Raw genomic sequence first — 25957 nt, 5'->3', positions numbered from 1 at the left:
TGAAATGTACAACTGTCTTTATTGTGACATGTAGCATAGTATCAATATTGTCAAAGTATATTTAGTTTCCTGTCGATTGGACATGGAGGTCTTCACGAGAGGCAGGCGGTGGGCGGAGGTTGTTTGGTGGAAAACTCGTGGGCAGGAACATTGAGCCATGGGTTTTTCCTGCCATACAGACTGACCCTCCTGGTGACTCACCTCATCCACCATATTTAATAATTGTGCTATAAGACAATAGTGAATTTCAATTATTAATAAATGTTTCTTTATTTGGAAATGAGATTAGGGACGTTAAACTGAAACGAGGAAAGAAAGTAAAGTTCCCTCAATGAGAGTGGGTAAGTCATTATTAACCAGTAAACTAACAGTAAGCATAATGTTGATGAATGAATAGCAAAATACTTCGTTCTTTACACACCGGTGTCTACTTCTTTCCTAGGGGACAGCATTGTCCCTCCTGTTCTACGGCAGTACCTGTACTACTCCCCTAGGGGGCAGCATTGTCCCTCCTAAGTGTTCTACTGCATAACCTGTACTACTCCCGTAGGGGGCAGCATTATACTTCCTAAGTGTTCTACTGCGTTACCTGTACTACCCTAGGGAGCAGCATTGTCCATCTTAAGATCCCTGTTCCATTACCTGCCACCCAGCACCTGTCCAGCAGACCCTCCTTCCTCTCCAGAACAAAGGAGAGTGCCGTGAGCCCCACCGCCAGGTAGAAGGTGATGCTGAAAACCAACAGACATAAACAAAACGATTGCAAGCAATTATTTTTTTAGATAAGAAATTGCTCACTTATCTAGCAATATTTGTAACACCATGTAACAGCATCATAAAGTAATCCTTAATGGTCGGTTTAACCCAGTTTATCAGTGTGCGTGAACTGCGCACAATAAACTCCAAAATGATCTCATCATGCCCTTGCATACATGCGACAATCCGCATATGAAGCGTGTGTGAGGGCGTGATAAGGTAATTTTTTTCGAGGCAGAACGCAATTGTCACTTGTCTCGCACCTCTGACCTTCATGAATTCCCCATGGAGAGCGGCCCAACGCCACGCCCAGAGCAGGGAGGGGACTAGAGGGTTTCAGATGACCTCAAATAGGCTGTTTCTACTTCCTACGCTTATGATGTTATTTTTCAAGAGGGGCGCAATTGAGGAGTGACTGTGTGAGCTTGTCACCAGTCTGTAAAAAACTGGCTTCCGACCCCTCCGCAAAGGGACAAAGAAAGTATAACAGCCATCAGATAATATCTTCCTCCACATCCAGAAACAGCAGCGATGCATCAGTCGTGTTTGATATCAACAACACAGAGATCCTTTCTCCAGGTCAGCCCAACAGCAGTGTTCCGCCTGCTGTCTAGGATTACCTAGGGCCAAACACTAACTGTATATTGCCCTGACCTATGTGGAGGGGCCGCACTCCTCCCCGCGGCACACCACAGCGACTAGAATAAAGGCCTATGTCATGACTGGTTGTCTAACAAATCTACAGTACAGACCTGAGCACGGCTCCCGGGGTGATGAAGGTGGTGAAGTCAGTGTTGAGGCTTCCATAGATCGGCTCTTCTATCTGATTGATACAGAAAGTGGACATTGGCTACCTCTGTACATTTCTCTATGCAGTACTATCAGGACGCCGGGGCAAAGAGGAGCATTAGATATAGAATACAACGTTCAACGTTTTACTGCTTGACTTTAAGAGGGATTGAGCATTCATTTGCGATATGTATTTTTCCGATGCAGCTATTTGAATGCGACATAGACAAAATTCTTACTTTAGGTTAATGAAAATAGACAATGTTACCTTAATAGGCAGAGCCACCGTGTAGGCCTTGCTGTCCAGTTTATAATCTACAAATTCCTGTCAATAAAGGGAACACATCTTTTACCACGGTTCAGGTAAATAAGCAGTGTTTAAATGTCACTTTGAGCATTAAAGAGCAAGGGAACCCAAAACTGTATTGGGTCTTGGGTTCTTTGGCTATTTTTTAAACATGTAATATGTCCTATATGATCTTGAAAATAGTAAAAACAAAAATGTATAATAATACATTTTATCACTGTTACTCAATTGCTGCCGTAATTAAGATAAAACAAGAGCTAAATCCTATGATTTGGCCAGTGGATGGATCGTAACCATGGAGAAACAAGCCCCCCTCCTTCCTAGAGCTCTCCACCCCAAACAATCTCTTTTTTAATCTCATAGTGATTGAACTCCAGTTGAAACAGTGGGTTGATGTTGATCCACAGTAATTTGGTCAATAGCACTAAACAGATGTGTGTGTGGCCACGTAAAAGAAAGGTATGAATAAAATGTTTTTTATATCAATTGTAGGTAAAATGCAGATATCAATTCTGGTCTTCAACACAGAGGTTTTCAAAACCGATGCAAATTTGTTTGTATTGTTTCAAGTAATATCTATGTGGGAATTTGCTTATTTGAGATATAACTGCAACTTCATTCCATCATCTCGTTTATAATTTTGTTCATTCACAAAAACCAAGACGTAAGGGTTTAGTACCTGAAAGGCCTGGAAGACTTTCTTCTGGAGCATCAGAGCAATTTGTCGATCTAAAGATAGAAATAGAAACACCAATTTCATGAATGTTACATTATTAGCTCATACATGTAGTACACCAGGTAGAGAGCTCTTTTATAAACATGATATTTCCATATCACTCTTACTAACTTGACCAGTGGCTCATGCCAGCCACCAAGCTAATTCAGTGGGTACCACACATAGACAGGTCATGTTTCATTTAACAAAATGTCTCCCTGCCCTAGAGAACGGAGTCATCTGTGATCAATGGTGTTTCCCTTACACTTCTATTCTTCACTATTTAAACTTGGTAAAGTCGTATTACATTGTAGAGTTTCTCCCAACCAAGGGGCTCTCGCTCAGCCCTCCCCAGCGCCTCCTCAATGCGCACACTCCCAATAAAAACAGGATTATGCGCGGGATGAAGGATTGTTGTTGGCATTTCCCTGGGAAGAAGATGGCTGACTTTGATCAAATAATTGAAACAATCTGAGTTGTTTCCCGGCTGTTTACTGCTCTAGAGCTAGCAGGATACACTTCTAAACACAGATTTTAATAAAAATGGAAACATATTGAAACGTGACAACGCTAGGAGATCTTTCTCCCAGAGATCCAAACTTACTTGTCAGGTCCAGCCAGACGTGTACTGAGCCTCCATCGACCACATCTTTAGAAACCTGCGGGTTGAGAGCCCTGGCCAATCAGAAGGTGAGACACAAGCATTACAACAAGAACCTCTGGCTCCAGGTGAGCTCCCCATGACTGCCAATACCTGCAGTCTACTAGTAGTGCATTGTAGAGAAAGCTTCTTAATGAGCAGAAAACGTATTCTAATTAGCTTGGTATAGGTTTCTGACAAAGAGCTATGTAGTATATAGGAATTTACAGATGTATCAGCATTCTCTGTTCTGATACAAATGATAGAATCATATAAATTGTATAGATGGATAGAATATATAGAATGCATACAACAGATACAATAGATACAATAGATAGCAGTGTATAATTTATACAATAAGTACAATAGATAGAACATATAAGATTCCTACAATAAATACAATGCATATAATAGATGGGTTGAGGAATGGTTACAACATAAGTCCACCAAGCAAAGCAAGTCAAGATTAGTTGAGGAAAGCAAGTCCATGCATTTTGTTTTAAAGAGCCATGACACAATTTGAATAGCATGTCATTTGAGTAATGATCAATCATATGATCTTTAATTCATCATCGATTTATCAGTACTTTATTTCCCAATAGGTGTCTGTAGCCAAGCTAGTTGAATGCTATGCTATCAATGCTGTCCTAGCAGGCTCTTATGTGAATAATTAAGTAGCGCCATAGTGTCTGTGGTTTAAGAACATTTCTCTCACCTCCTGATCATGTAGCTGGAGAAGTTCTGTCCGAAGCCGAGGACTCCCCAGTACTCTCCGTTGTAGATCCCAGTGAAGGCGTCTGCGTGGCTCAGGGGTACCTGGGGTTCAGAGGGTAGGAGGACCTGCTTAAGAGTCATGTTCTCCATTGAAACTGATCAGCTTTGAGCTCAGATAAAACACAAACACACACACACACACATGTTTTTTTATATATGACACTTATTAAACCTCATCTTATCTTATAACAGTAAAGTATTCTCCGTCATACAGCTGTCATTAAAGTCTCGTCTCAATAATAATGTATATCTTCTCATCCATGTATTTAGATGCTATCATTGGTATTGTGTCTAGCAACAACTGTTACGGCCATGGCCGTACCCAGCAGATGCACTGCTCTGTCTCTCCCTCCTGGGCAATGTGTACCATTTGCACCTGTTCGTCTTGCACACCTGCAATCCATCTCCGGTCATTATTTCTACTTAAACCCCTTTCACCCACTGATCGCCAGATTGTTGTTTCAACCACATTGGTAGATAACCAGTCTCGGCCTAAGGGAATTTTGTATTTCTAAATACCTTTCCACCTTGCCGGTCCACCTCCTGTTTATTCCATACAGCTCACATCCTCCCTACAATAAACATCTGGTTTGATTCAACCTCTGTTGTCTGCGTCTGCGCTTGGGTTCCCCCTGTTCAATTGTAACAATACTGATTACTACTTTACTAATTACTAAACAATGACCAAACACCATTACTACCAATAACATTTCTATATTCCTATGCTTCCAAAGTATGAATAAATCATTTCAATGTGACTCCACAATGTTCTGTTGAAGGTCTGTAACAGGAGTCTCCTTAAATAATTTCAGTTATTTATGGCTAAAGATAGAATAAGACTGTATATGACAACATGGAGTATTTTTTTTGTGTATAACTATAATATATACAGTACCATCTAGTGTACTGTGAAATTATCCAGATTTTCATATGCAATGCAATAAACAGGCCCAACCGCACTTAAATTCCCCCAAAGCATATAGGACAGAATCTCCTTTTAACTGAATGATAAATCAATGCACTTTGAATGGTTCTTTCAAAAGATTCAGCAAGGGATTCCCAAATAAATGTGTGGAACTACAGGTAGCATTAATATTGGGTCAACCAAACACTTTCTTTTTGATGAAATGAAAGATATCCACTTATTGTGATTTTGTGAGTCAAATATTGTGACTCATTTATGCCCCATGAGAAGATGTAGATGATGTTGATGAGACATTCATTTTTATTCAGTTGAACAACTACCTGCTCTATACTGGAGTTGTCTAGGAAGCCCAGCAGCAGCTGGCTGTAGCCAGAGGAGGATGTCTCGTTGTTCACCACAGCCACCCGGACGCCCTTGGGGTCTCCTCCAATGCACACACACATAAGGGAGATCTGGATGACCGGCAGTAAGAACTGGAAGCACAACGACCTTGAGGATAAATACAAAAAATACATATTGTAATCCATTTGAATTACTATGGAATAGTAGTTCAATAGATGTTTGCCTCCACTGATGTTGAGCAAGAATAGGCTCATCAAGCAAGGCTCATGTAAATGAGCCTAGATATTTTTTAAACATGCCTCCTTTCACGGTGAAACTGGGCAGTTGGCCACCAGTTCACATTGATTATATCCAGAGTGTTTAGCAGCTCTCATTGCTGTATCTTGCAACATTTCCATAAATTGCGATGGAATGTGTAGGAGGGTGTGTTTTTAACTGATATTTGTGAAGAGAGAAAGATAAAGCATAAGAGTTTCAAAACATACAACCCAAAAAACCTTTCTCTGCTCCCTATGTTTCTCCACCATTGAGAAGTGTTGCATTTCAGCCAGCTGTGATTTGCAGGCAAGATGAATTTCCTGATAATTCAGGGAAGAGATGTGTGCATTGTTCCGATACAAGCAGGTAGAGGTCTCAAATCGTCTAACACAAGGGCACGTGTCTACTGGAACAGATACTTCCCAGCACATTTGGCTCCCTTATAGCTGATAGGTGGCTAGGTCATCTATCAGCCAACAAACAGAGACAGACCGAGACAGAAAGAGACAGACAGAGAATACAAAGGCTCCGCCAAATAAAGTTTGAAATGAAATGTCATTGAAATGTACTGCAACGATACTCCAACATGAACTCACCCGGGCATCCTCTTCATCCGTATCAGGGTCTTTATCATCAGCGCTGAGATGTTCCTCCACTTGGGAAGCACATGCCTGGCTCGTACCTTCCAGTCCACTACACATGCACACACACGCACACACACAACATAAAGCACATTTTTAGCTGCACTTCTGAAATCTTCAAGAACACCGCCAACTGCGAGAGAGGCCACTTATATCTGAAGGCTCATGAGGTCAGTCACAATCCAAAGTAGGGGATGATGGGAGGAGCTGTGCCTTAGGGCTCACCTCCATCTTAACCACAAACATCCTGTACCCCACCCAGGGTAAAGGGACTGCATTTAACAGGCCTAAATCACTCTAAATCAACATTTTATTTAGTAATATCATTTTCAAAATGAGACCTTCCCAACTCTCTGTTTCAGCCTGTGGGATGATCTATATTATATTTCAACCGGGCGGTTGTGCCGGGAAAAAGGAATTGACCATAAAGAATGGATAATGTACAGAAAAAGTCAACTTTAACAACAATTCAATATGAACATTTACTTATGATTATAACTAACATTAGTTTATAATTGATATTGTCTCAACCCATGCGACTCGAACTCTGAAAGCCTGAGCTGGAGCAGGCTAGAGTTCACTTAGCAACAAAAGGGGCCAGTAATGAGAAGGAATCTGTGATTCTTACACACGGTATTAGATGAGGTATGCCACCTCATCTAGCGGTGAGGTGGCAGATTGCAAACCAACTGACTCCCCCGCCTCACCCCTCTCTCTCCAACGATCGAGCAGAGTTGCGATTGCCTGTACTGGACTGTATTGTGGGAGAAGTTACTTCCAAAATGATGTCCTTGTCTACAACAGCATTGAGTTGCCAAATGTAAAGTGATAAGGCTTCTTGATACATTTGTTAATTGTATAAATGACTTAACGAATTAACTTTAATTTTCATTGCAGCAGAAACATACAACAAAATTGGGGCGCAGCTGCGCTTGGTGCCACAAAACAGGGACAAGACACAACATACAATTCATGAAAATACGCATAATAAATATGTTATTTAGTCTGTATAACGGTAGGTCATAGTTTACAAGTAAGATAGCAAGTAGTAAGATAGTAAGATAGTTATGACTGTAAAGGGGCAATGAAGTGCCCAAAGCATATTCATTTTGGGTTTATGCATAGTAATATTTCTAATTTGATCGACAACATAATAGTCTATGCCATTTTCTCACTGTTAGTAAAATAAGACAGAAATTGGCCTTGACGGGCCTGTTTTTACCGGTGTCTGCCAACCAGCTTGTAGAAGCTCACTGTGAGTGTGCCTGGTGCGTGTGGATGTGTGGAGCTCCGTCTGGCAAATACTTTATTTCTAACGTCCACGTCAAAGATGGGGTTAAGCTTTGCAGACGCTTATAGTATAATGCCATGGTGTGTATGTGTGTGTGTGTTTGTATCTATGTGTGTGTGTGTGTGTGTGTGTGTGTGTGTGTGTGTGTGTGTGTGTGTGTGTGTAGCTCCGTCTGGGCAGTGGTTTATTTTGATATGCTCGTCTGGGAGATCAAGCTTCTCGGACATAGCATAAATTAAATCACAGTGTTTGAATTCCACCAGATGCCTCTACGTTCTACAAGATGCTTCTCTAATGCAGAGAGCACTCAATTCTTACAATCCTTGCATTTTGTAAAACCAAAACTAGCAAATTCTGAGACAGCTCTCCGTCAAAACTAAAATTGTCAAAATCAATTTGTTTTTATCATCAATATCAGTATCTAATGAGGCTTGAGGATTGTTTGTATTTAAGGCTTGTAACCTTATACCCTTCACTCTGCTATTCCACATTGGTTTGACATTTGATAATATTGACAATTTAAAACATTGTGCTACCAACACTGAATATCAGAAATAAGGCAGTCTAGATAAATGTAGCTACATTTCTGTTAATTTCAATATTTAAGGATTGCCATCTGTTGTTGTTTATTTCACAATTAGTTTGACTCTTGCTTAATATATTTTTTTTTCTATATACTAATTAATACTAGTTAATACTAGTACTAAACAATGTGATTAGAAGAAAGAGCATTTTCCCCTTTCAAGTCACTTTAACTAAATTGAAGGCTAACCTTCTTTAAGGATGATTATACACGTTTGAACAAAATGTGATGATAATGACAATGCATATCTTACAATTGATATCATTTGTGATAAGATTTACAAGTTATATAAAAAAATATAAGTTAAACATAACAATAAAAAATGGTATTTGGAGATCAAGCACAGCTCAAAGCGAATGAGTGAATCAACTATTGACAAATATATATCTATATCTATAGATATATAGATAAAGATATATTTTTGTATCTTTAAATCAAACCTATGGCCTGCAAAACATCTTCCCAACTGATTTAAAACGTTACCAGCATGTTTAGGTATGTCGTCTGGTGTTCCTCCTGGTCCTATGCTAAGAATGGGTCGGCTCTCGTCCCGTCCACTCTCAAGTGAATGTCTGCTTTCCCCCTGCTGCCTGCTGCACTGCTTTGAGTCCATCAGGTCTGACGTCTCACAGAGCTGGAGGAAGGCGTGCTCCAACGTCTGCCAATGAGCGAGATGGGGACCAAACACAAATATTATATTTAGTAAATAATTACAAATTGAAACAGAAATTGCAATGACCCTACAGTGTTGAAGTGTGCTTTAAGAGATGCCCAGTCACAACTAACTTTTGACCCACCCTAAAAAATGAAGAAGCAAAATAAAGGACTGAATACAATAATAATATAAACAATACAATTGTAAAACCATTGGTGCTAACCTTTGGAAAGTAAAATTTCTTTGAATTTCATTACATCACATACACATACATATCACTGTGTTGAGATGCTAGTACTATTCTTGCAGGAGAATTATGATTCAGCCCCCTTCTAGATTATAATGTTAGTATTGAAGAGAAAAGATTAAAAGTGTATATACAAGCAAAGACGCCTTCATCTGAGAGTTGAACTCTTTACTCACGGATGCATTGAGCTGATGCATCACTTCCTGTGGATTTCCTTCTGCCAGCAAACGGCCGTTCCTCATAAGACCAACCTGCAGAGACAACAAGAGTGATTCTTTCAAGTAAATCATGTCTTTAAAGAGGTCAAAAACTAAAAATGACAAGGACAAAAGTACACAAAAGGGAAACTGCATTTTATCTAACCCTAACCCATCAAATATAACAAGTGGTGAGCATTCATGCTCTTTCCTGCTCTCATAAAGCTTAAATCTTAGCAGGTTTAATAGTTGTCTTACAGTCCTGCAGCGATCTATCCTGCTAGGGATAGATGTGAGAAGCTTTCAGAATACTTGTGCATGTGCTTTTTGAATTTTATGGCTGTGTACTGAGGAAAGTATGCCTTGAGAACAGAAGTCCTCCTCAACGAGCATCCCACCCAACGATCACAACATTCTGGAAGAACAGCAAGTTCGTCCTGTAATAATGACCAGTAATGACCTCAAGTCATAGTTTGTCACAGGATACAATTCAGCAACGGCAGAAGAATAACCTGCCTTTAAGTTACTGGCAAGGTCCTGGTAAAGGGGATGTTCCAAAGTCGCAGTGTAGCTTGAGGTCAAACAGGATCATTGCCATGATTTTCAGAAGGCAACATGCTGTCGACAACACCAGGCAGGACCTAGCGTTCATTAACCTTTTTTGTATTACTTTACACTTGGATGTCCAGGTGAGTTCCATGGAGAGGTGGCTCTGCCTTCAGAGTATTCAAACCCCAGTTACCCAGAGCTTGAGGCTAGCCGTGAAGTTGTGGTGGCCTTAAGACTAGATTGAAATCTTGTCTAACAAAAAACATCAGGTTTCAGGCAGCCTCTGAAGGTCTCAGTAGAATGGTCCCAGTCAGCCTCTAAAGGTCTCAGTAAAAAAAATGTGGTTTGGGGAGAGGTTTTAACAGTTTTGAATAATGTATATCGCCCAAACCTAATAGAACAGGTCTGAGACTAGAAGTAGAATGGGTCTGGTAGTAGAGTGGGTCTGGCAGTAGAATGGGTCTGGCAGTAGACTGGGTCTGGCAGTAGAATGGGTCTGGCAGTAGAATGGATCTGGCAGTAGAATGGGTCTGGATGTAGAGTGGGTCTGGCAATAGAGTGGGTCTGGCAATAGAGTGGGTCTGGTAGTAGAGTGGGTCTGGTAGTAGAGTGGGTCTGGTAGTAGAGTGGGTCTGGCAGTAGAGTGGGTCTGGTAGTAGAGTGGGTCTGGCAGTAGAGTGGGTCTGGTAGTAGAGTGGGTCTGGTAGTAGAGTGGGTCTGGCAGTAGAATGGGTCTTGCAGTACAATGGGTCTGGCAGTAGAGTGGGTCTGGTAGTAAAGTGGGTCTGGCAGTAAAATGGGTCTGGCAGTAGAGTAGGTCTGGCAGTAGAGTGGGTCTGGTAGTAGAGTGGGTCTGGCAGTAGAGTGGGTCTGGTAGTAGAGTGGGTCTGGCAGTAGAGTGGGTCTGGTAGTAGAGTGGGTCTGGTAGTAGAATGGGTCTGGCAGTAGAATGGGTCTTGCAGTGCAATGGGTCTGGCAGTAGAGTGGGTCTGGTAGTAAAGTGGGTCTGGCAGTAAAATGGGTCTGGCAGTAGAGTAGGTCAGGCAGTAGAATGTGTCTGGCAGTAGAATGGGTCTGGCAGTAGAGTGGGTCTGGCAGTAGAATGTGTCTGGCAGTAGAATGGGTCTGGCAGTAGAGTGGGTCAGGCAGTAGAATGTGTCTGGCAGTAGAATGGGTCTGGCAGTAGAGTAGGTCAGGCAGTAGAATGTGTCTGGCAGTAGAATGGGTCTGGCAGTAGAATGGGTCAGGCAGTAGAGTTGGTCTGGTAGTAAAGTGGGTCTGGCAGTAGAATGGGTCTGGCAGTAGAATGGGTCTGGCAGTAGAATGGGTCAGGCAGTAGAATGGGTCTGGTACTATGGCAGTATGCCGCTAACTAACCACATTAGCTTGACGGGCCTCCTCTATGTAGTGTGTTGTGATGATGACCGACACCTTTCCCGTCTTTACTATCTCCACCAGATGCTGCCAGATCCTGCAACCATAAGAAACACATATCATTACATATCACCCAACTTGGGAACTAGTAGGTCCAGAAGACATTTCGGAAAATCTCTATAAACAGATATCAAAGCTAATAAAAAGCTAAATCATCTTCAGATGACAGCTGATAGGTACTGAGACTGTAACTCTCTGCACAGAGTGTTTATTAAGGTAGTTATTATTTAACTACTGGGTACCTTTTCCATTAGTACAGGGTACGAATGACCCACTGAGCAATAATCAGGACATTTGGGAGGAAATTAGGGAAAATTTATATGGTAGTTATTATCTACTGGGTACCTATTATACTATGTAGAAAGAAGCAGTTGTTGACCGGAAATTCAAAATGCTCACCACCAGAGCGTTCTCACACTCCGAGAGTGTGAGAACTGTGTGAGAGGGGCAATTGTTAGTATGCTCTACGTCCCTATTCTCAAGGCTCACAGGAGGTTTCTCCGCTTGCTTTCATGGGCAGGCATATGAATCATTGTTATTCATATGCCTGCCTGAATGGCAGGTATATGAATAACAATGCCTGCCATTCAGTTGCTATCTGGCGCCGCTCACCTCCTCATAGTGTGTGGAGGTGGTGGTGGGGCCGCTCACCTCCTCATAGTGTGTGGAGGTGGTGCTGGGGCCGCTCACCTCCTCATAGTGTGTGGAGGTGGTGCTGGGGCCGCTCACCTCCTCATAGTGTGTGGAGGTGGTGCTGGGGCCGCTCACCTCCTCATAGTGTGTGGAGGTGGTGCTGGGGCCGCTCACCTCCTCATAGTGTGTGGAGGTGGTGGTGGGGCCGCTCACCTCCTCATAGTGTGTGGAGGTGGTGCTGGGGCCGCTCACCTCCTCATAGTGTGTGGAGGTGGTGCTGGGGCCGCTCACCTCCTCATAGTGTGTGGAGGTGGTGCTGGGGCCGCTCACCTCCTCATAGTGTGTGGAGGTGGTGCTGGGGCCGCTCACCTCCTCATAGTGTGTGGAGGTGCTGGTGGGGCCGCTCACCTCCTCATAGTGTGTGGAGGTGGTGCTGGGGCCGCTCAGGCATTAAAGGGATACTTCTTCCATTCAGAACTGGCGTTCTATCATTATAAAATTGCTATTGTAAAATAAAAAATAAGTTTTTTTCCCCTCAGTCTAACCCAGTCTTCCCTTGGCCCAGCTTTCCTGATCTAATTTTCTCCCAAGATGACGTCAAAATTACGTGTTTGACGTCATCTCGGGAGAACTTTGCCTTGCAGAAGGGCCGACGACTACAATCCACTGGTTCCGCAAATTTGTGAGCCCACCAATAAAGAATGAGGGGGGGCGGGAGCTCGCATACGAGATGTAAACAAAATGTCTGCCATGTTTCTTTACCGCGAGAACAAATTTGCAATGTGAAACAGCCGAAGTGGATTTTGAAAATCTATTGTTAGATTTGGACATTCAGGGCTATTAGTACGAGCCAGAATACAGCCAGGAAGAATTGACACAAATAGAAGAGGAGGCTGCTGCGGCAGCAGCTGAACAAGCCTTGCCTGTTGCCGAGAACGAGGAGCCGGAGCGCGCTGTTTTGCTCTGTTCGCCAAAAGACTCTATCACAGAGTCCCTGTGCTGCAGCGAATTTCAGCGATGCCAGTTTCTTCTAGAATAAATGGCTGAATCTGGCGAGGACGGAGCCATGTGTGTAATCTCTCACCCAAGCTTTACGCCTCATCTGAACAGTTGTGTATTGGATACATATTTCCGGACCCAGAAAGTGAACTGGAAACGCCAGCCAAAGCCCGCCAGGAGAAACAGACGTCTGAGCATAGAAGCTGTACAGGCTACTCAAGGCATGATTTTTATTTTGCTTTGCTAATGTTGTTCTCTTTCTTTCTTAGACAGTATCAGCTTCCTGTGTTGTCCAGGCCATCAGAGCTAATTACCCAGCACAAGATGGGCAGTACCGTGGCTACCAGGAGACAGTAGATGCTCAAGATGAGCTGTGGCTATTTTGACTCTAGCAAACGCGCCCTACACGTTTTATTTTTGTAAATAGTTCACATTTTTCATGAATAAAACTTCAAATTCATGTTGGTTGTTATGATTTGTTTACTAACCCAAGTGCTGTTATACTTAAGTAGACCTGCTGTATAAGATAAACACTTATTTCAACTGGGGAGAAAAGCTTGAGTACAAATACTTGATATGCTGAGCTACTGTAATTAGCTAATGTTTTTATGCTGTACAGTAATATACAAATGATGCGTTTGAAAAAACGAGGGCAGAAGTCTAAACTAGTCAACGTATCACAGGGATATGTTTACACAAAGTTTGCTCGCGCTACCACTCGCGCTAGGACCATGGTTCCTTCCCCCTCCAAACGGAAACAGGTGGGCGGTGCAGCGGGTGCAATGCACTGTGGTAGTTTGAGGATTTCTTACTTTTGAGCCAGAGAGACACTTTCTGCCTTCTCTCAGGCTAGGATGAACAGATTTCTGTTTTTTTTGCACATTTATAATACATATAATTATTTACTTCATATAACCTTCATATCTCCACCGGTGAAGTATCCCTTTAAGGGATTTTTATTTTATTTTTTATCTCGACAATCTGCTTATCCTGAGCCACTCAGAGGCAGCTGTATGGAAGTAAATCTGGGCCATTGGATTTGGAAAATAAAAAGCCATTGAATTCTAAGCACTGAATATTTATGCATTGAAATAACGTATCTGGATTTTATGCCTCTGAATTTAACTCAATAAATCATATTCAGCTTTATTTTTCAATGTTAAAAAATTTAAAATCAAATATTCAACATTAAAAAAATTCAACAAAAATATTTTCAATGTCCCGAAATTCAACATGCCAAATTCAGCTGCAAAATTCGATGTCTGAATATTTAGTGTTAACATCCGGGGACCCAAGGAAGAGCAATCATTCCTAGATGCTAGATTGCGGTCAAGCAAGGAGAGCGGGAATAAGAGCGTCACTCGCTGGTTATTTCTTTCTTGATACAAACGTTAATTCTAAACAGCATTTTACACAGTAGCCTATAATAGGAAATGCTCAAAGGAAAATCAACGTCATTAAACACTGTCTGTAGCTTTTTATGGGGAGAGAAGCCACCGAAAAATGTGACCCTAGGGGGCGCTATTGCACATTTTCTGCAACATGCACGAGTTTGAAGCGTGAAGGCATGAAGTCGTTCATGTTGTTATTTTAAGCACATAAGCTGCTCCCACATAGCCACAAGGAAGCAGGATCGAACATATAAGCTGCAATAACTACTCCAGCCACAGATGACAGCACCTTTAGACAGGTGAGGAAGCCGGAGCCAATACGCCACATATGCCACGCCTACTTGATAAAAACGGGGAGCAGGAGTCAGATGAGGTCAGAGACATATGGCAGCCCCGTTGAGAGGCCCGGGGGAAGCCCCGGGCTAGAATATAGCTCTGCGGTATTTCTCTCACACGCGTGTTAAATACAATTCCCTCCTTTTGCTTCATAGTTACCATACCGAAATACTTTAACAAATAAAGTGAGTTAAAAGCGACCCGGATTGAACTACTTTCTTTAAGAACATGACAACGTGCGGAAAAATGCCCAAGCTTGAAACTTAATGTTTGTATCATTATCGATCATGCGGATTGGGGGGATTCTTTTTGTTACACCAGATGCACGTTAAGTGGCTGGAGCAAAACGGTTGATTTGCCTCTGTGGTGGCAAAACAAGAGCACAACAAGCGCGCAGAGCCAACACTATTCCGCATCGAGTGACATGATACAAATATGAGGATTACAAATTAAAAGCAGGTTGCTGTCGAGCGCCTCTTCCCGAGGCACGCCGTGCTTCCACTGGAACTACAGGCTGCTGCCTAGAGATGGGATTTATGGCTCTTTGAAGGGAGCCGGATCTTGAGGAGCCGTTCTTTTCAAAGAGCCGTTCAAAAGTCTGGCTCATTAATTTATTTTTAAGAAGCTAGCCTAGTGGTAACCCTTTTTATCTGGGAAATAATCACTGAGAGGAATGATAGGGTACGATTTGGATCAGAATTATTCAGACTTAGACATCGGATATCTGAGTTTGATATATTTTAAATATTGATTATAATTTAATTTAATATGTGTGGACTAGATTTGAATGTCTGATCTGCATTCATTGCAAACATTCCACCAGGTGGTGCTATATCCCTCTGCTTTGACACAGATCACTATTTTGGATCTTAGTATACAATGTGTCGAAGTGTCACCTTTTTAATTGTAGCACAATAAAAATTAAGCAGGCAATGAACAATGAACTTCAATACAAAAATATAATTAAAAATTAAAAATATATTAAAATAGACAAACAAACAAGTTTCTTTCAAGCATAACACTGCAGAGGACTCCTGAACTGTCCTTTGTAACATAAGTGCAAATCTTAGTAAACAATATTTTTAGAAAGAGATGCTGCTGCGCTTTTTTGGCTTATAGTTGCAGTACTCACGTGAAACAAACAAACGCATGTTTCCGCTTCTGACTGATTGTGAAATTTGTATATCAACATTCCACCACGAGTGCACTCTGCATGCTCTCTGTCTCAGCGGAGTAGGAGGAGGAGCTTGTGTGCGCATGCTGTGAACGTGACAGCAATAAAAAAAGGAAAAGAACGAAAAAGAAAAAGAACGGCTCACCACTGCGACTCGGTTCCCATCGTTCATGTTAAAGAGCCGTTCAATAGATTCGGTTTGTTCGTGAACGTCACAAGTCTACTGCTGCCGCTTCAGTTGCGCAATACTGTCGGCTCTGCGCTCTCGTTCCACAGTAGGCAGCGGGCTTCAGCATCACATCACAGATCGCCCCAGCATCACATCAAATGTAGACAAAATGAACTCGGCGGATTGCCCCAAATTGGTGCCCTAATAAATTGGGCTCCTTGACCCACTACATTTACTCTCACGTTGCATGTCAATCCAGCCAAGCCACTGCAATCACACACACACTTCACATACAGGCATTAGTTCATCGTTTACTTTAAAAAAACAAAAAAACTGTGTGCATTATAACAAAAACATAAATAAGACATAAGATCCCCCCCTCAACTTGTTATTAAATGTGCTTAATAAATACATTTGATTTGATTTGAATAGCATTTTTTCCGACATTGAATTTTGTAGCTGAATTTGGCATGTTGAATTTCGGGATGTTGAAAATATTTACGTTGAATTTTTTAACGTTGAATATTTGATTTTGAATTTTTAACACTGAAAAATAAGGCTGAATATGATTTATTGAAAATTTTAAAACTTAAATTCAGAGGCAAACAATCCAGATGCGTTATTTCAATGCATTCCAATGGCTTTTTTTCATTTTCAAAATCCGATGCCACAGATCTACTTCCATACAGCTCCAAGAAGGAGAGATGATTTATCACCGTCACTTATCGCAGCCAATGGCTGGTAACCAGCCATTGGCTGGCCTACTTGGGGCTTTGCCTAGACTCGGCCACGATGAGATTGAGGCTCTGCCTGTCTGTCTATCATGAAGCCTTTGGGGCTGATGGCAGCTGCACACCTGGAGGTACCCCTGGGTCTGCTCTTTATGCGCAGACTGCACATAAACTCACTGTATATGGGAGTCCGCTGTATATGTGAGTCTATTTTTATGCATAACTTTTGGTGTTTGCATGTGTGTGTGTGTGTGTGTGTGTGTGTGTGTGTGTGTGTGTGTGTGTGTGTGTGCGTGCGTGCATGCGTACGTGCGTGTGTGTGTGTTGATACCTGGCTCTTAACACAGGGTCCACTCCCACTGTGGGCTCATCCAGAATTAGAAGCTGTGGGTTCTGTAGCAGAGCAGCTCCAAGAGACACCCTCCTCCTCTGGCCTCCACTGAAACACACACATACAAACACACAGACACACACACACATACACACACCCACACACACAAACACAGATTACAGCAGGACACACAACAAGCCTTATTCATTAAGGGAAGCAACTTCCCATTTGGATTCCTTCTAATTAGTCAAAACATGCCTGGCAACACCATCCAGAAAACAAGTATAATATAGATTATTTGTATTATTATTATTCTTTTTAAGCAATGGTTCAAGGTGACACAATTTAATATTTTGCTGGATGACCACTTTTTGGAATTTAACCTCCAGTTTCAAACGTTTGTAAAATATCAGTATTGAACAGAAATGCCAAACTTGTTTCTGTTGGGTTAACCAATCAATAGCAGGGCTGTTTCTAGGTAGGGCTGGGTGATATATACTACCTGTTATATACTCTTCTAGTAATCAACTATGCGTCACAACCAAGGGACAAAGGAGGGCGGGGTGTGTGTGGGAGTACTGAGGTGTATGTGGGAGTACCGAGGTGTGTCTGGGAGTACCGAGGTGTGTGTGGGAGCACCGAGGTGTGTGCGGGAGTATCGAGGTGTGTGTGCGAGTACCGAGGTGTGTTTGGGAGTTCCGAGGTGTGTGTGTGAGTTCAGATGTGTTTTTGGGAGTACCGCGGTGTGTGTGGGAGTACCGCGGTGTGTGTGGGAGTAACGAGGTGTGTGTGGGAGTAACGAGGTGTGTCTGGGAGCACCAAGGTGTGTCTGGGAGTACCGAGGTGTGTGTGGGAGTACCGAGGTGTGTCTGGGAGTACCGAGGTGTGTCTGGGAGTACCGAGGTGTGAGTGGGAGTACCGAGGTGTGTCTGGGTTTACCGAGGTGTGTGTGGGAGTACCAAGGTGTGTGTCGGAGTACCGAGGTGTGTGTGGGAGTATCAAGGAGTGTGTTGGAGGCTGTTGGCTGTGGCGTCCTAGAGAGGGTTCAACTTGTCTGACACCTATACGCTATGGTGTCTGGTAGATTTCACATACAACATTGCTTATTGTAACCCTCATACACAACGATGGTACTATGAAAGTATCACAAAGCTGCAGTTGGTCTTAAGCGCATCTTTTGGCTCTCCATACCCACTCCCCTGACAATTCAGACAACTGTCATGGGCAAGCTTTCTTTTACGAGGAAACCAGGGAAGCAGGGTACATACAACCAGGTATCTCTCAAACCAGACGCCGTTCATAGACTGTGTTTTTGGCACATACAAACACACGAAGGCACACACACACGCACACAAACATGTACACACACACACACACACACACACACACACACACACACACACACACACACACACACACATTCTTCTTCAGTGGTTTGTCACATCTACCACCAGGACCTCTGCCTCTGGTTCACACACTACACTATTTCGATTTAACCATTCTCTCAATGACTTATAATCACAAAGATCATGGACAAAAAGTGCACTTTAATTGATGTTGTTCTAAAATGTCTTTCTCAGGGTTTCTTCGTGATGCACTATTTGTTCCTGAGCTCTGTTTTTGGTTCAGTCATTTTTGAGCTTGCGCTCTACAGATCTAGGCTACATAATGTAGGCAGAATTATACATCATGCCATTATTTATTTTCTTTTAATAACAATAATAATACAGTTTTGTTAAATTTAGATTGGTTTGGATTTTCCCCTTTGTGATAGCAAAACTGTTCCAATAGAAACCACTAATTAATGTAAACAATGTTTAAATGAGGAAATATGGTGCAGGTGCTACTATAATCATACTGGTGTTAAGATCAAGATAAGATGAAAATATTGAGTATTGGGATATGGCCTAAAAATATTGCTATATTATTTACCATGTCATCCAGCCCCATGCATTTGTAAATATCAAATAGTTGTTAGGATTCAACATCCAAAAATACCAACACACTTGAAATTTCAAGAAATTCTATACATTAATATACATAATTGACATTAAGAAAGATAATAAAATCATTACCATCAAGGTTTTCTTACACTCCTGCTATGTTCTTTTTTTGCTGTGTCCTTATGTATTCCTACCTGAGGTTTCGGACCAGCCTGCACTTCTGAGGTAGATCCAGGAAGTCCACTAGGAAGTCCATGCGGGCCTGGGTCTCCTTGGAGGTCAGTCCGTGAATGCGTCCAAAGAATGTGAGTGTGTCACTGATTGTGAACTCGTTATACAGCGCCAAATCCTGAGAAGAAGATTGGCAGAGATATTCCTGCTTATTTTTGCCTAAATTGATGGAACTATTAGAAACAGTAATGTAACAGTAATGTGGTAGAAGTTGTGAAGGCTAAATCTGTCATCACTGTGCGAGGCTCCCTGTATTTTTCAGAGAAAAATAGGTGGATTAAATTACAATGATTTTCTTAACTAATATAAACCCATTAATGAATACATCGCTAATGTAAATAGTATATTAGTCAACTACAATAAATAGGAATATGTAAAACAAGACGGCCTGTCAAATGAATGAGTTCAAAGAGTTACTGATTGGTTGTTTACCTGTGGCATGTACCCAACCATCCTCCCAGGAACTTCATGACCAGGAAAGGAAGGAGGTTTTCCCAGAACACTGATGTGGCCCCGGGAGATCTTCAGAGTTCCTACGATACATTTTAACAGCGTGGTCTTCCCACATCCACTGGGCCCCAACAGGCCATAACTACAAACACAATGGGTGGTCCATCACTTACTGAAATCACAATAGAAGGACTTTTGCATTGACAAACACCAACACGCACAATCGCACATTATTTTTCTTTATATCTGGCTCTTACAGTGGGGCAAAAAAGTATTTAGTCAGCCACCAATTGTGCAAGTTCTCCCACTTAAAAAGACGAGAGAGGCCTGTAATTTTCATCATAGGTAAACCTCAGCTTTGAGAGACAAAATGAAAAAAAAATCCAGAAAATCACATTGTCTGATTTTTTAAGAATTTATTTGCAAATTATGGTGGAAAATAAGTATTTGGTCAATAACAAAAGGTCATCTCAATACTTTGTTACATGCCCTTTGTTGGCAATGACAGAGGTCAAACGTTTTCTGTAAGTCTTTACAAGGTTTTCACACACTGCTGCTGGTATTTTGGCCCATTCCTCCATGCAGATCTCCTCTAGAGCAGTGATGTTTTTAGGTTTTAACTCCCTCCAAAGATTTTCTATGGGGTTGAGATCTGGAGACTGGCTAGGCCACTCCAGGACCTTGAAATGCTTCTTACGAAGCCACTCCTTCGTTGCCCGGGCGGTGTGTTTGGGGTCATTGTCATGCTGAAAGACCCAGCCACGTTTCATCTTCAGTGCCCTTGCTGATGGAAGGAGGTTTTTACTCAAAATCTCACGATACATGGCCCCATTCATTCTTTCCGTCACACGGATCAGACGTCCTGGTCACTTGGCAGAAAAACAGCCCCAAAGCATGATGTTTCCACCCCCATGCTTCACTGTAGGTATGGTGTTCTTTGGATGCAACTCAGCATTCTTTCTCCTCCAAACACGACGAGTTGAGTTTTTACCAAAAAGTTATATTTTGGTTTCATCTGACCATATGACATTCTCCCAATCCTGTTCTGGATCATCCAAATGCTCTCTAGCAAACTTCAAACGGGCCCGGACATGCACTGGCTTTAGCAGGGGGACACGTCTGGCACTGCAGGATTTGAGTCCCTGGCGGCGTAGTGTGTTAGTGATGGTAGCCTTTGTTACTTTGGTCCCAGCTCACTGGAGGGCATTCATTAGGTCCCCCCGTGTGGTTCTGGGATTTTTGTTCACCGTTCTTGTGATCATTTTGACCCCACAGGGTGAGATCTTGCGTGGAGCCCCAGATCGAGGGAGATTATCAGTGGTCTTGTATGTATTCCATTTCCTAATAATTGCTCCCACGGTTGATTTCTTCACACCAAGCTGCTTACCTATTGCAGATTCAGACTTCCCAGCCTGGTGCAGGTCTACAATTGTGTTTCTGGTGTCCTTTGACAGCTCTTTGGTCTTGGCCATAGTGGAGTTTGGAGTGTGACTGTTTGAGGTTGTGGACAGGTGTCTTTTATACTGATAAGGAGTTCAAACAGGTGCCATTAATACAGGTAAACAGCCTCTTAAAGAAGAAGAAGTTACAGGTCTGTGACAGCCAGAAATCTTGCTGGTTTGTAGGTGACCAAATACTTATTTTCCACCATAATTTGCAAATAAATTCTTAAAAAATCAGACAATGTGATTTTCTGGATTTTTTTTTTCATTTTGTCTCTCATAGCTGAGGTTTACCTATGATGAAAATTACAGGCCTCTCTCGTCTTTTTAAGTGGGAGAACTTGCACAATTGGTGGCTGACTAAATACTTTTTTGCCCCACTGTATGTCACATCTGGTGAACAGATGCCCCCTATTATTGTGGAACTCACAAAGATCATTGAACCATTCAAAGACGTATTCCATGAGCTGTTCAGGTTATGCATAGGGCACATTGCCTTACTGTTGAGTACAGCTACCTGTGAACGAAACATTTCCACACCAGTTTTGTCAAGACCTACCTTAAATCTACCATGGATGATGTTTGAAACAGCAATCTATGAGATTTGGGTGTAGAGTCAAGACGAGCAAAAGCCCCTACAAATACTAAATAAATCAAGAAAAAGACATAGCGTTTATCCTCGTTTAATTGTGTGATAGACTGTACTTGCCTTGCCAACCATTGAAATGCGTCTGAACGTCAATTATTTGGGCTAGGCTGGTTATTGGTCATTTGAGATAAAGCCCTACTTCAAGTCAGGGGCGCCGGTAACGATGAAGTATATGTGAGCTCGCAAACGTTTTGCTGTCTATTAAGCAGAGACAGCTTTTCATTGGTGCATGAAAATTCGACTTTGCAATTTTGTGCGCCCCGACCAATGGCATTGTTTTTTATATTTCTAAATAGCAGAGAGCTAAATAGCAGAGAGTTGTAAAAGCACTTTCTACCCATTTCAGTGGAGTAATTGGACTCCCCGAGCAATGTTATACTTAAAAGGAGCAAGTAAGTTACATATTAATTTAGTCTTTCGACCTGTAGCATATAAACAAAATGAAGCAATTGTCCGATATTTCTAACTGCATTTGAAATAGACCTTGAGACTCACAAAAAATGGACGCTGTAGCACCGTGATCATGATTTGACACAATATCAGAATAACAACCATGGGTCAAATAGCAATGGCTGGTGGATTGGCCATAAAGTAGGCCTGTATATGCAGTGTAAGTTTGTCATGGCCCTGCAAGTCAGGATGTAGGCTATGAATGGATTGAATTCATCGGTAGTGGCCATCCCCAAAATACACCAGAATACAGGAAATCAAATCTACCAAATTCAAAATGATCTAGGGGAGGACCCCCATACCCCCTCTCCTTTACTGTCCACCACCCACAAATTTTATCAAAGGCCGCCACTGGTCTTTTGTATATGTTAGAGGCAGGGATCAAAAGTTACAAAAATTAATGTTTTTGCAATTGTGTAATTTATTTTCTGATAAATGCATTGCATTTTGACTTTTTACTTTTACAGTGTTGGATCAGAAGGTTGAGTTAGTGTTTTTTTTAAGCTTTTCAAACCTGAAAGCTGAGACCAACCTGCACTTGTTCACTTAGAATCTGAGTTCAATCTATACACAGGAGGCCCTTAGAAGTATGACACATAAAATGAGGCAGGAATTAAGTTCTTCTTGAATAAATCAGACTTACATTTTAAAAATTATTACTAAACTGTCTCTGAGTCTCTGATGAAGTTTTTTGACAAGAAAAAAAATGAACTCATAGGTAACTTCAATAAATTGATAAAGTGTATTTGACAATTACACCACTGTCTGAATTAATATTATGATGTAGAGTTACAGCGTGTACATGCCTTAAATATTCCCTTAATTTCAAGATGCCTTATATCATATTTAGATTTATGTGCCACCCCAAAATGATCTCTGGTCTCACCCTGGCCAGCCCACTGAAAATGCCTTAGCTCCGCCACTGCACACACACACACACACACACACACACACACACACACACACACACACACACACACACACACACACACACACACACACACACACACACACACACACACATCAATGCACACATGCCACTTACATTTGTCCCTGTGGAACAGTCAGGTCCATGTTACCGATGACCTTCAGTTTGCCGTAGGACCGGCAGACGTCACGACACTTGATGGCCATCTGTAGCTCAGGCTCTGCAGGGGCCTCGGCATCCATCGTCTTATTACCCTGGTTCGCCTTAGACAGAGAAGCTTTAGAAACGATATAGGCCTGGCAAGGATCCAGACAATTACTGGAGCTGCAGTTTAAAAGGAAAATTGCTTTTCAAATGCATTTTTTAGTTGATATTGTACTCCGTACAAAGACAGTTTCTAGTTGAACACACTGTAACTTACAGAGTGAGTCTTAAAATAAAAATAAAACAAAAGTGTAACGGTGTAATAACTGCTGGCAACGGTTGCTCAGCAACATACACAAGGAAGAAACACCAGACGAGTATGAGCAATGTGTATTTGTATTCATTATAAATAAAACATGTTTTGAACTTTTACTTGGGTATACTAATTGTTTCTACATGAGACCTGTAACATTACAACAAGTTAGACATTATGACACTAGCAGAAGTATATTTTGGGTTCTTCACCAGCCTATGTCGTGGAAATAACCTTGTGAAAATAACACAACACAGCCATCAATGGTTGGTCTCAGCCCCCTCTGAAGCTGCTCTTTAGAGGTGTATCAGTCACTGTCAGGAATTATGGAGCAATGGTTTTTCACAGCAAGTTCCAGAAACAGTCATTTTATTGTAAAGATGGGTGACTTTAACTTTGAAATGACTAAAATGATAGTCATGATTTTGAGTGAGTGCGGAGTCATAGTTGTCCTGATTTCTAAATATAATCCAATTAATCTAATTCCCGCACGTTTATTTTTTATTATTATCTTATCATTATTATTAATATACCTTGTTTTAAAAAATATGAATAAGTCACGTGTATCCTACACACGTGTGACGTTCTGCTCTCCCGACCTTCTGACCAGTGATCAGACCGCTTTCGGCCGTTTCAATCTGTCTGCCTTAAAAGGACAGAATCCGTTAATCTGATGTCACATCCGCTCCCTATATGGCGGGGGACCCCCAAGGACCCCCAAACTGATGGAGAGATGGAGCAGGGACTAGGGCTGGGCGAAATAGTAGTAAAATTTATACCGGTATATTTTTGAAAGAGATATGTAGTTGAGACAATATCACCATACCGGTATATTATATATTATTTTGATGTTGCCTTGCGAGCGCTATTTTATAAGGCCAACCGCTGCTCTCTGAGCCTACAAGCCTTGTTCAGCTGCTCAGCCCCGCCCCTTACATGTACGCAGTGTTCTCCCACCCACGTTACGCATCACAACTAACTTTGAATAAACACATGGTGGTAGAGAGTACGGAACCGTATAGGGACATGGGGTAAAAAAAATGTTTTTGATGTTTCTCGTGCTCACGAGAAAGTATCGCACGCATATCACTGGCAGTGTACGTGTGTGTGACGTCAGCGAGTCAGTGTACGAGCGAGGAGAGCGAGCGGTAGCGTGCGTTTCAGTTTAGTGAAGTAATAAACAAGTCCGGTTGTGTGTAAGAATAAAGTACCCAGCCTGTCAAGAATCGGTGGCCGCTTCATTCCAACCATATTCCGACCCATAAGCAGACCCACTGCCAGTCAAAGTGAAGGGTGTTGCCCCCGATAGCATCTGCCCTGGAGGGTCCATATGTTTCAAACAGGCAACACTATTGCTTTTTATTACACGGCTCTTCTCAATGCCATGGAATGCTCCATTCACTTGCATGGGCCCTTCACAACTTTTGGCGGTTAATTTATATTTGATAATTCACCGTTGCAAGTATAATAGGGGTTATGCGGAGCGCCCAGCGTTCGAACCGGAAAACAGGTGTAAACGGGTCTAATCATTTCCGCTTTTCACTTCCGTACACTGGTTGACTGCAGCGGTAGGTGATCTCCTGGTAACTTTTAAGTTTCGCTTTAGTGTATTCTATTTAGTATTTAGTTTTCTATTTCGTGTGATTCAAATTTAATTTTAACATTTGTGAAATTAAAATTTCACAAATGTTAAAATGTTAAAATACCAGAAACGGCAACATCTGAACAGCAGTTTTTGTTGTGTGCCGAGCTGTTCTGTGTCGGGGAAATTTAACTCTAGCGTAAGTTTCCACCAGTTTCCAAAGGATGAGTCAGTTAGGGCGATATGGGTCCGAAACATTAGGCGTGATAAATTCGTTATAAGGAGACACACCACTGTCTGCAGTCTGCATTTTATGCCAGAAGATGTCGTTGAAGGTGGCCGACGCCGTTTGAAACCCGGGGCGATTCCGGTGTTGTTCGCCTGGAACAACTACAACCTGCCGGTCACTCGGCCAAGCATGTGGCAAAGGACACAGCGGCAAGAGGAGGAGGATGAGGATGAGGGTGAGGTGCCGATCGATGCCAGCGTGGCATCGTGGCCAACTGTTGGTAGTATAAACCCATCGCTAAAATGCAGTCTTCATCTGATTGTCTTAATTGTCTGTGAGCAAAAATACTGCTAAACTAACTGATAGCATACAAGTACACAACTAGGCTACTTACAGTTAACTAACGCTAACGAGCGCTATTAGCAAAAGCTACAAATGTAAATACCTTCATAATTATGAATAAATGAGGAGGCGTAAAACTTAAATCCCTTGTCTAACAGAGTCCCCGGGGCTCTGGACGTCCGTTTGGCAATACTGTGCACATCGCTAATAGTTGTTCGGGGTAGCTCCTGTAAACACCGGCTGTAGAAGGTCGCCATAATAAACTCAGCTTATTGAGCAGCGGACGACCGGAAGCCAAGACCACTGTTTTGTAGAACCCGGAAGAATGTTGCGCATAAGGCCTATTGACCGCTGTCAAGGAAAGCAAAGGACTTTTTGCCTCTAATG

At 42.1% G+C, this 25957-nt stretch overlaps 1 protein-coding gene across 1 annotated transcript in view; it reads right to left on the bottom strand.

Moving 5' to 3' along the window:
• abch1 (ATP-binding cassette, sub-family H, member 1) overlaps positions 1-25957 on the bottom strand; it is a 48687-nt gene that overhangs the window by 14430 nt on the left and 8300 nt on the right. The window contains exons 2-16 of the mRNA XM_079730963.1: positions 23078-23223; positions 19474-19633; positions 19005-19159; positions 16868-16975; positions 11047-11140; positions 9100-9174; positions 8505-8679; positions 6103-6199; positions 5227-5395; positions 3923-4023; positions 3172-3242; positions 2532-2581; positions 1814-1870; positions 1509-1579; positions 643-731 (exon numbers count right to left, since the gene is read on the bottom strand). Of these exons, the coding sequence (XP_079587089.1) occupies positions 643-731; positions 1509-1579; positions 1814-1870; positions 2532-2581; positions 3172-3242; positions 3923-4023; positions 5227-5395; positions 6103-6199; positions 8505-8679; positions 9100-9174; positions 11047-11140; positions 16868-16975; positions 19005-19159; positions 19474-19633; positions 23078-23202 (1597 nt within the window). The 5' untranslated portion in view covers positions 23203-23223. The remainder of the gene's footprint in view (positions 1-642; positions 732-1508; positions 1580-1813; positions 1871-2531; positions 2582-3171; positions 3243-3922; positions 4024-5226; positions 5396-6102; positions 6200-8504; positions 8680-9099; positions 9175-11046; positions 11141-16867; positions 16976-19004; positions 19160-19473; positions 19634-23077; positions 23224-25957) is intronic.

This window comes from Pollachius pollachius (genome assembly GCF_949987615.1).
Source record: "Pollachius pollachius genome assembly, chromosome: 2".
NCBI lineage: Eukaryota > Metazoa > Chordata > Actinopteri > Gadiformes > Gadidae > Pollachius > Pollachius pollachius.
This window is presented reverse-complemented; position numbering and strand designations above follow the sequence as displayed.